Source organism: Arvicola amphibius, chromosome 8, assembly GCF_903992535.2.
Source record: "Arvicola amphibius chromosome 8, mArvAmp1.2, whole genome shotgun sequence".
In the NCBI taxonomy this organism is placed as follows: Eukaryota; Metazoa; Chordata; class Mammalia; order Rodentia; family Cricetidae; genus Arvicola; species Arvicola amphibius.
The window spans coordinates 80,298,588-80,309,142 of NC_052054.1; the positions used below are offsets into that span (position 1 = coordinate 80,298,588).

The 10,555-nt window shown below is 56.6% G+C and overlaps 1 protein-coding gene across 3 annotated transcripts; it reads right to left on the minus strand.

Annotated features, from left to right (window-relative positions):
• Positions 1-596: 596 nt before the first annotated feature.
• Positions 597-9,629, minus strand: Usf2 (upstream transcription factor 2, c-fos interacting). Of its 3 annotated transcripts, none has more exons than XM_038339975.1 (10): positions 9,561-9,629; positions 9,251-9,297; positions 9,016-9,134; positions 8,748-8,867; positions 8,154-8,304; positions 7,979-8,066; positions 7,640-7,698; positions 1,545-1,639; positions 1,318-1,446; positions 597-1,236 (listed from the first exon to the last, which is right to left on the minus strand). In XM_038339975.1, exons 1-10 carry the CDS (start codon positions 9,620-9,622, stop codon positions 1,147-1,149), a joined length of 960 nt encoding a protein of 319 aa, XP_038195903.1. In that variant the 5' UTR covers positions 9,623-9,629; the 3' UTR covers positions 597-1,146. The 3 variants fall into 3 exon arrangements, with proteins under 3 accessions (XP_038195903.1, XP_038195902.1, XP_038195904.1); XM_038339974.2 differs by having other exon boundaries at positions 8,667-8,867; XM_038339976.1 differs by lacking the exon at positions 8,748-8,867.
• Positions 9,630-10,555: the final 926 nt, after the last annotated feature.

The window sequence follows — 10,555 nt, forward strand, 5'->3', positions numbered from 1 at the left end:
GTCTCAGAAACCAGAGGCCATCAGGTAGGTGTACTTAGGTTGTGGCAAGGTCAAAAGGGCAGCAAGGTGAAACTGAGAGGCACTCCTGGATCCTGGGAACAGGTGAGCCAGTCTATTGGGGACATGATGGTATCCCTCAGCCCTGCCAGGCATCACTGTGGTTACTCAGGACAGGTTTCATCATCAGCCGAGGGCAGGGGTCACACACAGGCGCCAGAGAAACAGTGTGAGGCGACAGACTGCCGGGCCAAGCCTCGCTTTCTGGCCATTTGCCCTCTCTTGGGGGTGGGGGGCTCAAGGCCAGGGCCCATCATTGGCTGGTGCAGAGGGGAGGGCTTCAGCCCGAGACTAGGGATGCTCACAGGCCGTTTTCAAGCTCTGACCCGGGAGACTCCAGCCCCCACCAACACCAGGGGGCATGTCCTTGATTGCAGATCCCATACCCCTAATCTGTACCCCAGGGTCTCAGTGAAGAAATTCAGTCCTTAATTCTCCAGGCATTTTCACACAGCCACAGTATAGCTAAAACTTAGACCCTAGGGCAGCCCTAGGACCCCTGCCTGTCCCCATGCCCAACATGGACCGAAACACAGACAGACAAGGCGGGGCCACACTGGCCAGTTTATTGCAGTTAAATACCTCTCTCTCTATTTTTTTGTCCATTTTTCCATAAAGAAAATTAAAACACACACACGCACACACACGCATACACACACACACACATACCCACACACCCAGAGGGAGCAGGGATCCAGAAACAAGAGGGATGGGGGACGTGGCCTCCCTGCATAGGTCCAGGCCCCAGGGAAGGCGCCCCCAAAGCTCCCTCCTTCCCATAAGCACCCTGTCTCAATACCCCTAGAGACCAAGGAGGCAGCGGGCAGCGGGGCCTCTGTCCTCCTCCCTTGCTCCTCCTGGTGAGGACTGAGAAGGGAGGGTGGCGGACAGGTGGGCAAGTGGGTATCATTTTCGCAAGGAGGAGGGTAGTGGGCAATGTATCCACAGAAATGCATTATGTCTCCTTGTTTTTGTTAAAAATCTACTATAAAAAAACGCAGCTTGGGGAGGGGCATCTCCCTCTCTGTGCTAAGGGCTGGGGAAGGGGCAGCAGAGGCCGGCAGCAGCTGCAGGGTCGGCCAGTGGGCATCACTGCCGGGTGCTCTCGCCCACCATTTCCAGGTTGTGCTGCTGCAGCTGAGCTCGAAGCAGGGCATTCTCATTCTTCAGCTCCTCAATCTGCAGGCACCAGAGGACACATGAGCCAGGGGCTAGCCTTGGCATCCTGGGGCTCCCAGTGGGTTCCAGGTCTGCACCCACCTGCTGCCTCAGGAGTTCATTGTCCATCTGCAGCCGCTCGGCCTCCTTGAAGGTCTCTTGCATTCGCTGGTTGGTCTGGCGTAGCTCCCGGATGTAATCACAGGCCTTGGACAGGATGCCCCCTTTACTCTGAAGAGGGGAGCAGGCAAGAGTCAGAGGACAGGACAGCTCTGTGCCTGGTGTTAGCTTAGCCTTCCCGGAAGGGACGGAACACTGGGACCACTCACCGCTCCTGTCTTGCTGTTGTCTGCATGACAATCTGGAATGATTTTTGAAAGCTGGACGATCCAGTTGTTGATCTTGTCCCTCCGTCTCCGCTCCACTGAGGAGACAGTGACAGTCATGGCACTAGTAAGGACTTCACAGGGACTCTAGGCTACCACCTCCCCATGGGGCACATTGCTTCATGAGAAGACCAACCAAGTCTTAATCCTCAAGTGCCACGCTGTCAGGACAGGAACCCACACTAACAACTGCAGGCTTGTTTCATTGCCTGCCTAGCACCCGCTACACACTGGAGCCAACACAGGAACACGACAGCGGCGCCCACACGGGAACACGACAGCGGCGCCCACACGGGAACACGACCGTGCCGCCCACACAAACACGACAGCGGCACCCACACGGGAACACGACTGCGCTGCCCACACAGAAACATGACAGCGGCGCCCACACGGGAACACGACAGCAGCGCCCACGCTCTGAGATGCAGCTCTGGGCACAGGGGCACATCTTCTGAGGGCAGAATCCCTTCATGCAGGATCTAGCACCCCCATAGCTCCTGAGATCCTTGCATTTCGTTCCTGTATGCTCCCAGACTCTGGCTTCTCTAATTTTGCTTTTCCAATCTTTTTTTTGTCCCCTTGGGGATAGGGTCTCATGTAGGTCAGGCTGGCCTCAAACTGTGTGGCCAAGGACATCTTTAAACTTCTGACCCTCTGGCCTCCATTTCCTAAGTGGCCACCCTATACGTGGTTTTCTTCATTCTTGAGATGGAAGCCCACACTCTACAACTGAGCTATATCCCAGCCCCTTCTCATCTTCAGTGTGAAAATCTGATCATGCCTTGTCTGTTTAAAATTCTCCACAGCCTTGGCAAGCTGCACTCTCCGGACCAGGACTATGGTCCTGAGGCCTGGCCTTGTGGACCTCATCTCACCTGGAATGTGAACCCCATACCTCGAAGGCAAAGCATAGCAAGTCACAGCCTTCACTTCAAAGTCCAGACCCGAGCTTTAATGAAACTTTGTAACCCCTACTGTTAGCTATACTGAGTGATAACTGTCTGCAGACAAGGCCTGTGCCTTCTTCTGGCTTGTCATATGTTTAGGATGCCTGCCAGGAACCACCTGACTTGGAACCAGTTCCACAGCTTGTTGGAGCAGGACTTTGGGGGTCCTTCCTTACCTCCAGGGCACAGACCTCCTACTGTTGGGGCACAAAAGACCCTGGCACCCCCAAGTCTTCTCTTAGCCCCCATCCTCTTGCAGGAGGACTGGAGACATTTGTCGAATTTGTGGAGGGGAGCTGGGCTTTGAGCCTGATGGGCTGTGGGAAAAGGGCAAGGGGGCCATTGCCTAATGAGGGCAGTGAGGATGGAAAATGGGAAAACTTGAAATGAGAGGGGTGGATGAGGAGGGCTCCTTTCTCCTCAGACCTGAACTTACACCTTGCCCATGACATTCCTTGAAAGGACCTCAGGCCCAGGAGCAGGTGGAGGCCACTGCTTCTGCTTGGTCACTCCCACTCAGGCATGAGCGATTTCATTTTCCAAAGCAGACTCTCCCACTCTGTCCACGCCCTCTCCACAGCAATGGTTCTTTCTCTGAGATCTCCCCAATGTCCTGCCAAGGACACAGCCATGCCGAGTTTGGTAACGGCTGGGATGTCTCCACTAGGCTTAGGGCTAGCTCACTGTCACCATCAAGCATGGTGGAATCTTCTGGGAACTTGGTGGCAGACTGCAGCAGTAAAGTTGGGTCTAGCCGGGGCCTAGAAGCACTACCCACCATGTTCCCTGGCAAAGAGTTCCACCCCGGGCTCTACAGGGCTCACTTAGTGCTTCCCCACCTGCTATGTCCACCGTTCTAGAGCCTGGGTATCTGACAACCACACCTCAACCCGTCAGAGTTAAGGGTAGATGTGTGTGACAGCGCTCCTTTGGTCTGCATTTAGTTCTGCAAAATGTAGAGGTGTGTGGCTTTAAACACGGTGGACTCAACCTTGGCTTTGCCCTGCTGGTGCTCATGACTGAGAAGATAGGTGAATGGGGGCACTGTGCCCACGGAAGGGAGGCGTGGAGCAGCACTCTGCATGGAGCCTGCAGTAGGATGAAGCAGAAACAGACAGATTTCTGAGATTGAGGCCAGCCTGGTCTACAGAGTTAGTTCTAGGATAGCCAGGGCCAGGCCTGGGCTGTTACACAGAGAAACCCTGTCTTGAACCCCGCCCCCCGCCGCCACACACATACACACACACACACACACACACACACACACAGAAAAACATTTGGGTTTCTGAGAAGGGTCCCAGACACATGGATAAGATCACACAAAATATTACATGAACCACTTGTAGGGTGTGTGTGTTGTGTTTACATAAGCTATCTACAGCTTGTGTCTAGGTAGTAACATGGTTAGGCCCGTGGCTTGGAAAAACTATTAGGACACACTGGATTGGCAGAAGGCCAGTCTCACAGAAGCCCAGTTACAACAACACTTAAAACACATCTCACAACCAGGGGTGGGGACACACACCTTCAATCCTAGCACTTAGGCGGCAGGGATGGGACAGAACTCTGTGAGTAGTCTGGCCTACATAGTGAGTTCCAAAATAGCCAAATCTACATAGAAAAATCCTGGCTCAAAAACCAAAATAATCCTGGTGGTGGTGGCACACGCCTTTAATCCCAGAACTCGTGAGGCAGAGGCAGGCGGATCTGTGAGTTTGAGGCCAGCCTGTAAGAGCTAGTTCCAGGACAGGCTCCAAAGCGACACAGAGAAATCCTGTCTTGAAAAACAAAAAAACCCCACACAGGATAGAAGGAAGGATGGGACTAACAGTGGTCAACATTAGCATGCCTTTCTCCAAGAAAACACCAAGCCGGAAAGCCCCAGCCACCTCAGCCGACCCACCCAACCCGCCCTCCCCGTGGAGGGGACCTTTCCCAGCAGCAGGCGCACGTCCACTAAGGTACACGTGGCACCTTCTCCAAGTTAGACTGGACACAGAGTCCAAGGGAAGCTCCACACCCTCAAATAACTGGAATCACATCAGCTACGCTCCGCATACAGAGATCTGAGAAATCAAACAAAAATTGAAATCCTAAGCTCCACACATCTGGAGTCAATATATTTCCTGAATAACCTGGGGTCAAAGAAGAGTCATAAGAGATCTGAAAAACATCTTGATATAATGACAATGAAAATATATGTCCAAATGTGACAGGCAGAAGTCTGCAGCTACAGATCTGCACGAGGAAAAAGTTTGTCCGTTTGTTTCATCTTTCTTTAAGACAGGTTCTTACTATGTAGTCCAGGCTGGCCTCAAACTCATGATTCTGCCTCAGCCTCACCTGTACTGAGATTACAAACGGGCACCATATCCAGCTCTAAAAAGTAAAGATTTGGATATCCCTGCTACTAGGGAGTCTTCCAAGTTCAAACCAGAATGGACATTAGTAAGACTGTCTCAAAAAGGTTTAAAAAAAAGTGAAAAGGCTGGGGATAGTTACCGGAGAACATTCCCCACCCCAGCACATGGCCCTAGGCTCTACCCCAGGGCCATCAGAAAAAGGACTCTCCACAAGACCATTACCATAAATTAAGAGCCCAAGTAGAAAGACTACTACAAACAGTGAAATTAATAAAATAGAAAAAGCAACCAGGCTCAGCATTTAAAGTCAGGTTTCATGTAAAAACTGCATTTCACAAGCTCCCCACATACCCACCTTGGAGCAGCCAAAGGTTCAGTGCAACCTTAGGGCCCTGCAGGCACCCTCTGGAGCTCCCAACCCCCAACCCCGCAGAAAAGCCAGAGGGAGAAATGCCCAAGGAATAGAAAGAAACTCCATCCTGTGGTGCCATGGGGGAGCAAACCCTAGGAGGGTGGGAAGAGGCAACTATCACCTTTCTGGAGAAAAAAAAGCAAGACTTCTGGGTGCTGGGGATGAGTCTCTGGGGAGCTTTTCCCACACCTCTAGCTGGGAGGACGGAGGCTTACTAGTAGGTGGAAAAGGGACTCAGATCTAGGCCTTCAGGAACAGCCAGTCAAAGCCAGTTTCCCAGTTCGGGAGGAAGTCTGCTGTAAAACAGCCACTCCCCTTCTCCGCCCCCCCAACACCAGTAAGAACCCCCAAGGCTCAGCCTGGAGAGCGGGTTAAGAGCAGGAATGGGTAGGGAGGAGAAACAAAGACAACATTAGAATAAGAGTGAGCAGGAAAAGAAGGGACATTTCCCAAAAGCAGTGGAGGTAGACCTGGGGTTAACAGGCAGGGGCAGATGCTTGGAGCTCAGACAGAAAAGAAAGCCAGTAGATTTGGCAATGAGGTCGTCACAGGTGACCTTCAGTGGAGCCAGTCGGGTAGGCCAGATTGCCAAGCCACAAGGAGGACAGGCAGATGGTGGTTCAAACCTTCCACAGGTTAGAAGCCAGAGGGCTGGTTGTAGCTGGAGGGTGGGGGTGGAGAGGTTATGGAAACTGCTTGTTGGAGGATGAAAAAACAAAGGCCCCAAGCTGGATGAATCCAGGGTAAGGCAGAATGAGCTGGAGGGCGGGTGGCTGCCCTGCTCAGTGGGAGGCTGCAGTTAGGGGTTTAGGATCACTGAGGGTCTTAGTCATTTTACAGGACAACGCAGGTGCCAAGGTTGAAACCCAGCCTGAGGTGGGTAGATGGGCTGTAATTGCCTGAGTGAGGCACCAGAGGACCCTCAAATGCCCCTGCATCACTTCCAAACCAACCGCAAGCCCCAGTTCACCCTTTCCTTTCAAAGCCACCTGACCTGGGCATTAAACTTCAACCAAGCAGCTCCAGAGTCTTCTCCTTATGCCCATTCTCCACAGCCTGCTACCTCAGACCAGGCTCCCCCCCCCGCCCCCGAAGTCATCTCTAGCATGTGCCTTCTTAGTCTCTGGTCTCCTGATCATCCTGCTTCCACGCACAGACCCCGCACTGGCGTCCCCATCACCAGATTACACCCCAGGGTCAGGACAACCGCTCTGGGAACAGCTAGAGAGATCCGGTGCGAGCCAGCCTGGCAGGTCCTTTCCCAGCCCTAAGACCTTCCTCTTTTTCTTCCTCATTCTGCTCTTCCTGAAACTTCAAGTGTCTATAGCTGAGGGTCCCGGAGAGGACTCTGAAGTACTCTATTCCACCCATTCAGCGGTCTCTTTCCAGTGCTCAGGCTGCGGACACACGGTAACTGTACCTCGTCTCCTCCCAGCAATGGAGAGAGCCCAAGTGCTGTTCCGCTGCACTTGAGGTTTAGACTGGGGTGAACCTGGGTGTATGCTTGGCCAAAAGCTTGCCAGACGCTTAGAACAGCAGTACCCTATATGCCTATTTATATCAAAACACCCCGGAATCTCAGGGTCCGAGGCCTCCATCCTGGTGACAAGCAAAGAGTATCGCTGAAACATCTTGACTCTTTCGCCCGTGTTCCCCTCTATTTGCTAAGTTCCCAGAAAAATCTTCCTGAGGCAACCTCCTTTCTGTGCCTCAGCCACCTCTCAGGCATAACTTGTCCTTCCTTATCAATTCTGACTGAAACCTCTAGGACAGGCTGAGGTCTTGGCACAGGACCTGTGCTGGCGACCCGACTGGGATCCAGGGTCAGTAAACAATTGTTGAGTGATGGAGTTTGGGTGTCAGAACTGCCTTGCCTTGAGGGCCTGTTACGAGCTTTACAATGGTGACCAATCAAGGCTGGGAGACCAAAGAACAGCACTACCTCAGGGTGGAAGGCAAGAGTGGGAGGCTCTGGCTTCAGCTGGTCAGAGGAGCAATTTCCTTTCACACAGGCTGCCTAACTACAGGTGGAAGGCAAGGGAATGCGAAGGGTAAAAGCCACATGTGGCTGTGAGGTCAGCCATTTTAAGAGGCTGGCCAATAGAGCAAATCAAGATCACAGGCTGGGCATGAGAAAACATCTGGCCAAACCCAATTCGGGCCCTCTATCTTTCCTAACATCTTACTGCCCCTTCACCCTCCAGCCCTTACCCACGCACTCAGCATCCACCTCTCTGGCATCTGGGCACGCCAGACGATGGGCTCAGAGTACCCTGGAGCCCTGGAGCTGGCCAAGGACCACACCACCATCCTTACCTTCGTTGTGCTGAGCTCTTCTTCTCTCATCTCGAGGAGTTCTGGTTCCATCGATTTTTCTAGAATAGAAGGGGAAATGGCAGATACCCAGTCTCTTCAAGTATTTACCAAGTGATCAGACTTACAAACACCTGCATTTTCATGGCACTGGGCTTTGCAAAATGTGAGTGCTCCACTACTCAGACACCTCTCCAGTCCAGATTTTTTTTTTTTTTTTTTTTTTATGGGCACTTTAACAAAACCATATCCCATTCCTGCTCTGTACTGACAGACCCAGCTGTTAGGCCAAAAACACCCTCCCTTTCCTTGGCCCCCCGACAATGGGACTATGGCACATACGGAGAATAGGGGTGTGTCCGGGGTGCAATTGTCCTCTGTGTTCCTGTCTGAAGCACATCCTGGGGTGTCATCATGACATAGAACTGGCCTGCAGGAAATGTGCAGCGAGCATCAGTGAGAGGTCAAGGCGGAACTGCTTAAGTGACTTCCCTAGCTCTACCGTTCCTCCCCTTACCTCCGGCCTGTAGGCTCTGGTCTGTGGTCTGTACAGACACAGCGGTGGTATCTCCCACACTGGATGCTGGGAAATATGCAAACCGTGCCTCCCCGCTGACTGCTTCTGCGGCTGGGCTGCCACCATTGCTGAATGGATTTTGAATTACAGCCTAGGGACGAGGACACAGGCCATCCTTAGCCAGGGTTTCTCCCCTTTGTTGCTGGGGTCGGTGTTTATTTACTATGCTGTGGGGCGAGGGGGAAGCCCGCTGTGGGTACCATTCTGATAAGTACCTCATTTCTGACAGGACTCAACTGGCACTAGCTCAGCTACTCTACTTTTCTTTTCCTAAGTTTTTCCCTATCTTATGGAGAAAAAAAAAAAGACTCAAGAGACCTGCCCAATCTCTGAGAAAAACATTAGCCTTACACGGCTCGACGTCCTGGAGAACATGTGTGTGTGTGTCACACACACCCGACCCCCTGGGGCTTCCCCTCCCCAGGCCCTCCCCAGCAACTGCGGGCCACCTACCAGCGGGAAGGGTGCCGCGGGACCTGGGGGTACAGAGGCAGCGGCCGGGCCGGGGCGCTGGGCTGCCCCGTCCACACCCACCTGGGTCACAGCCTGTTGCCCCCCCGCGAAGGCAGCTGTGGACACGACGCTGACGGCGCCAGCCGCGTCGCCCTGGCCGTCCAGCTGACCGTCAGTCACCTGGACTACGCGGTATGTCACCTGCAGGGGGCGGCAGAGCGACGAGACCGACGCTAGGGCCCGGGCAGGGGCCAGGTCGGAACCTCTCCCTGGCCCGCCGCACGCGTCCACCCTCCCTCGGCTCGCCCCGACGCTGGCCCTCGGGACTCCCGGGCCGCGGCCGCCTCACCTGGCCTCCATTATTCTCTGTGCGGAACTGGTACTGGATATTGTGGTCGCCGAACGCCGCCTGCTGGACGCTGGCGATGGCCACCGCAGTCTGCTCCTCAGCCCCCGGGCCGTCCCCGCCTGTGGGGGCAGCAGGGCAGGGGGCACGTTCAGAGGGGCGCGCGGGGGGTCCCCTGGCCTCCCCGGCCTGCAACCCCGGCGCGGGCCGCAGCCCCCGTGGCCCCGCAAGCACTCACCTTCTTGCAGCTCGACGCCCTCCTCGGCCTCGGGTCCCTTGTCGTGGCTGCGGGGGCACACGAGGGGCAGGGCCCGGGGTCAGCGAGGCCCGCAGCCCGGCCGGGGCGCAGCGGCCCGCCGGACGCCCCTCCAGGCCCGGGCCCCGCCAGGGTCAACAGTGTTGCCGAGCCCCCGCCCGGGTCCCCTCCCCGCGGCCTCCATTTTGAGCCGGGCCCGGAGGCCGCTCGGGATCATGGCGGCCCCCGCGCGCGGGGCTGAGGGGCCGGGGCCCAGGGCGCGCGGAGGGGCGCGAGCCGCCGGCGCGCTTACCTGGCGGCGGCAGCAGCGGTGGCCGAGGAAGCAGGATCCAGACCCGGGTCCAGCATGTCCATGGGGGGGGCGGGGGGGGAGGGGAGGGGAGGGAGGGGAGGGGGCGGGCGGCCGGGGGGGCCCGAGCCCGGCGCTCACGCCGCGCGGCAGGAGGGGACGGAGGAGACACGGGAGCCGCTCGCGCTGATCACGGGGACAAACAGTGGGGTCATGTGAGGAGGAGATGCCGCCGCCGCCGCCGCCGCTCCTGCAGCCGCCGCCTCCTCCTGCCGCCTCCGCCCGCCGCGCCCGGCTCCGGGCGGCCTGAAGCTCCGGGCCGCAGCTCAGCTGCCCCCCGCCCTCCCGCCCGTCGGTCGGTCGGTCCGCCGCACGCGGCCTGGGGCCTGCTTCCCTGAGCGCTCGCCGCCGCCGCCGCCGCGACTTGAGCTTTTTTTTTTTTTAAACACGGCCCAGCCTGGACGGCGACCGCCCTGTTTCCTGGATCACCGGCTCGCTAGCTCGCCGCCCGGCTTGGCCCGGTCCGGCGGCGGATCGTGGCTGCAGCCGCCGCCGCTTTCTATCTACCCCCCCCCCTTTTCTCTTTTTTCCTTTTTTTTTCCTCCTTTACTGGAGCTGCGCGCGCGCGGTGGCGGCGACGGCGCGATCCCGGGACGGGCGGGCGCGCGCGTAGGGGGGAGGGGGAGGGCAGGCCCCGGGGAACGCGCGCGCTGTCTGTCTCTTGGTGGCGTCCGGGCGCGCACGCGCTTAGGCCCGGGAACTCTACAGGGACCACCGCGGGCTGGAACGCGGGCCTGGCTACAAAGCCCGGCTATACGGACGCGGGGCTCAGATCGCCGGGGTCACAGGGTTTCAAGACTGTAAAGTAGGTCGTGGGGGTAGCCCAATCCATGGGGGTGGGGGGAGCGCGCCTGCGCGCTCCCGGACGCGGGGCGCATGCGCACGTTGGGGCGGGGCAGGGTGGAGGCGGCATGGGGCACGTACTCCAGGCGGCAGGC

Excerpts from the sequence above, each read along its gene's own strand:
- Usf2 (XM_038339974.2), bottom strand. The coding sequence starts at position 9,622 with ATGGACATGCTGGACCCGGGTCTGGATCCTGCTTCCTCGGCCACCGCT. Across the intron at positions 9,298-9,560 it reads ACCGCTGCTGCCGCCGCCAG|CCACGACAAGGGACCCGAGG; the intron begins GTAAGCGCGCCG and ends GTGCCCCCGCAG. Across the intron at positions 8,305-8,666 it reads CCGCGGCACCCTTCCCGCTG|GCTGTAATTCAAAATCCATT; the intron begins GTAGGTGGCCCG and ends CCTCGTCCCTAG.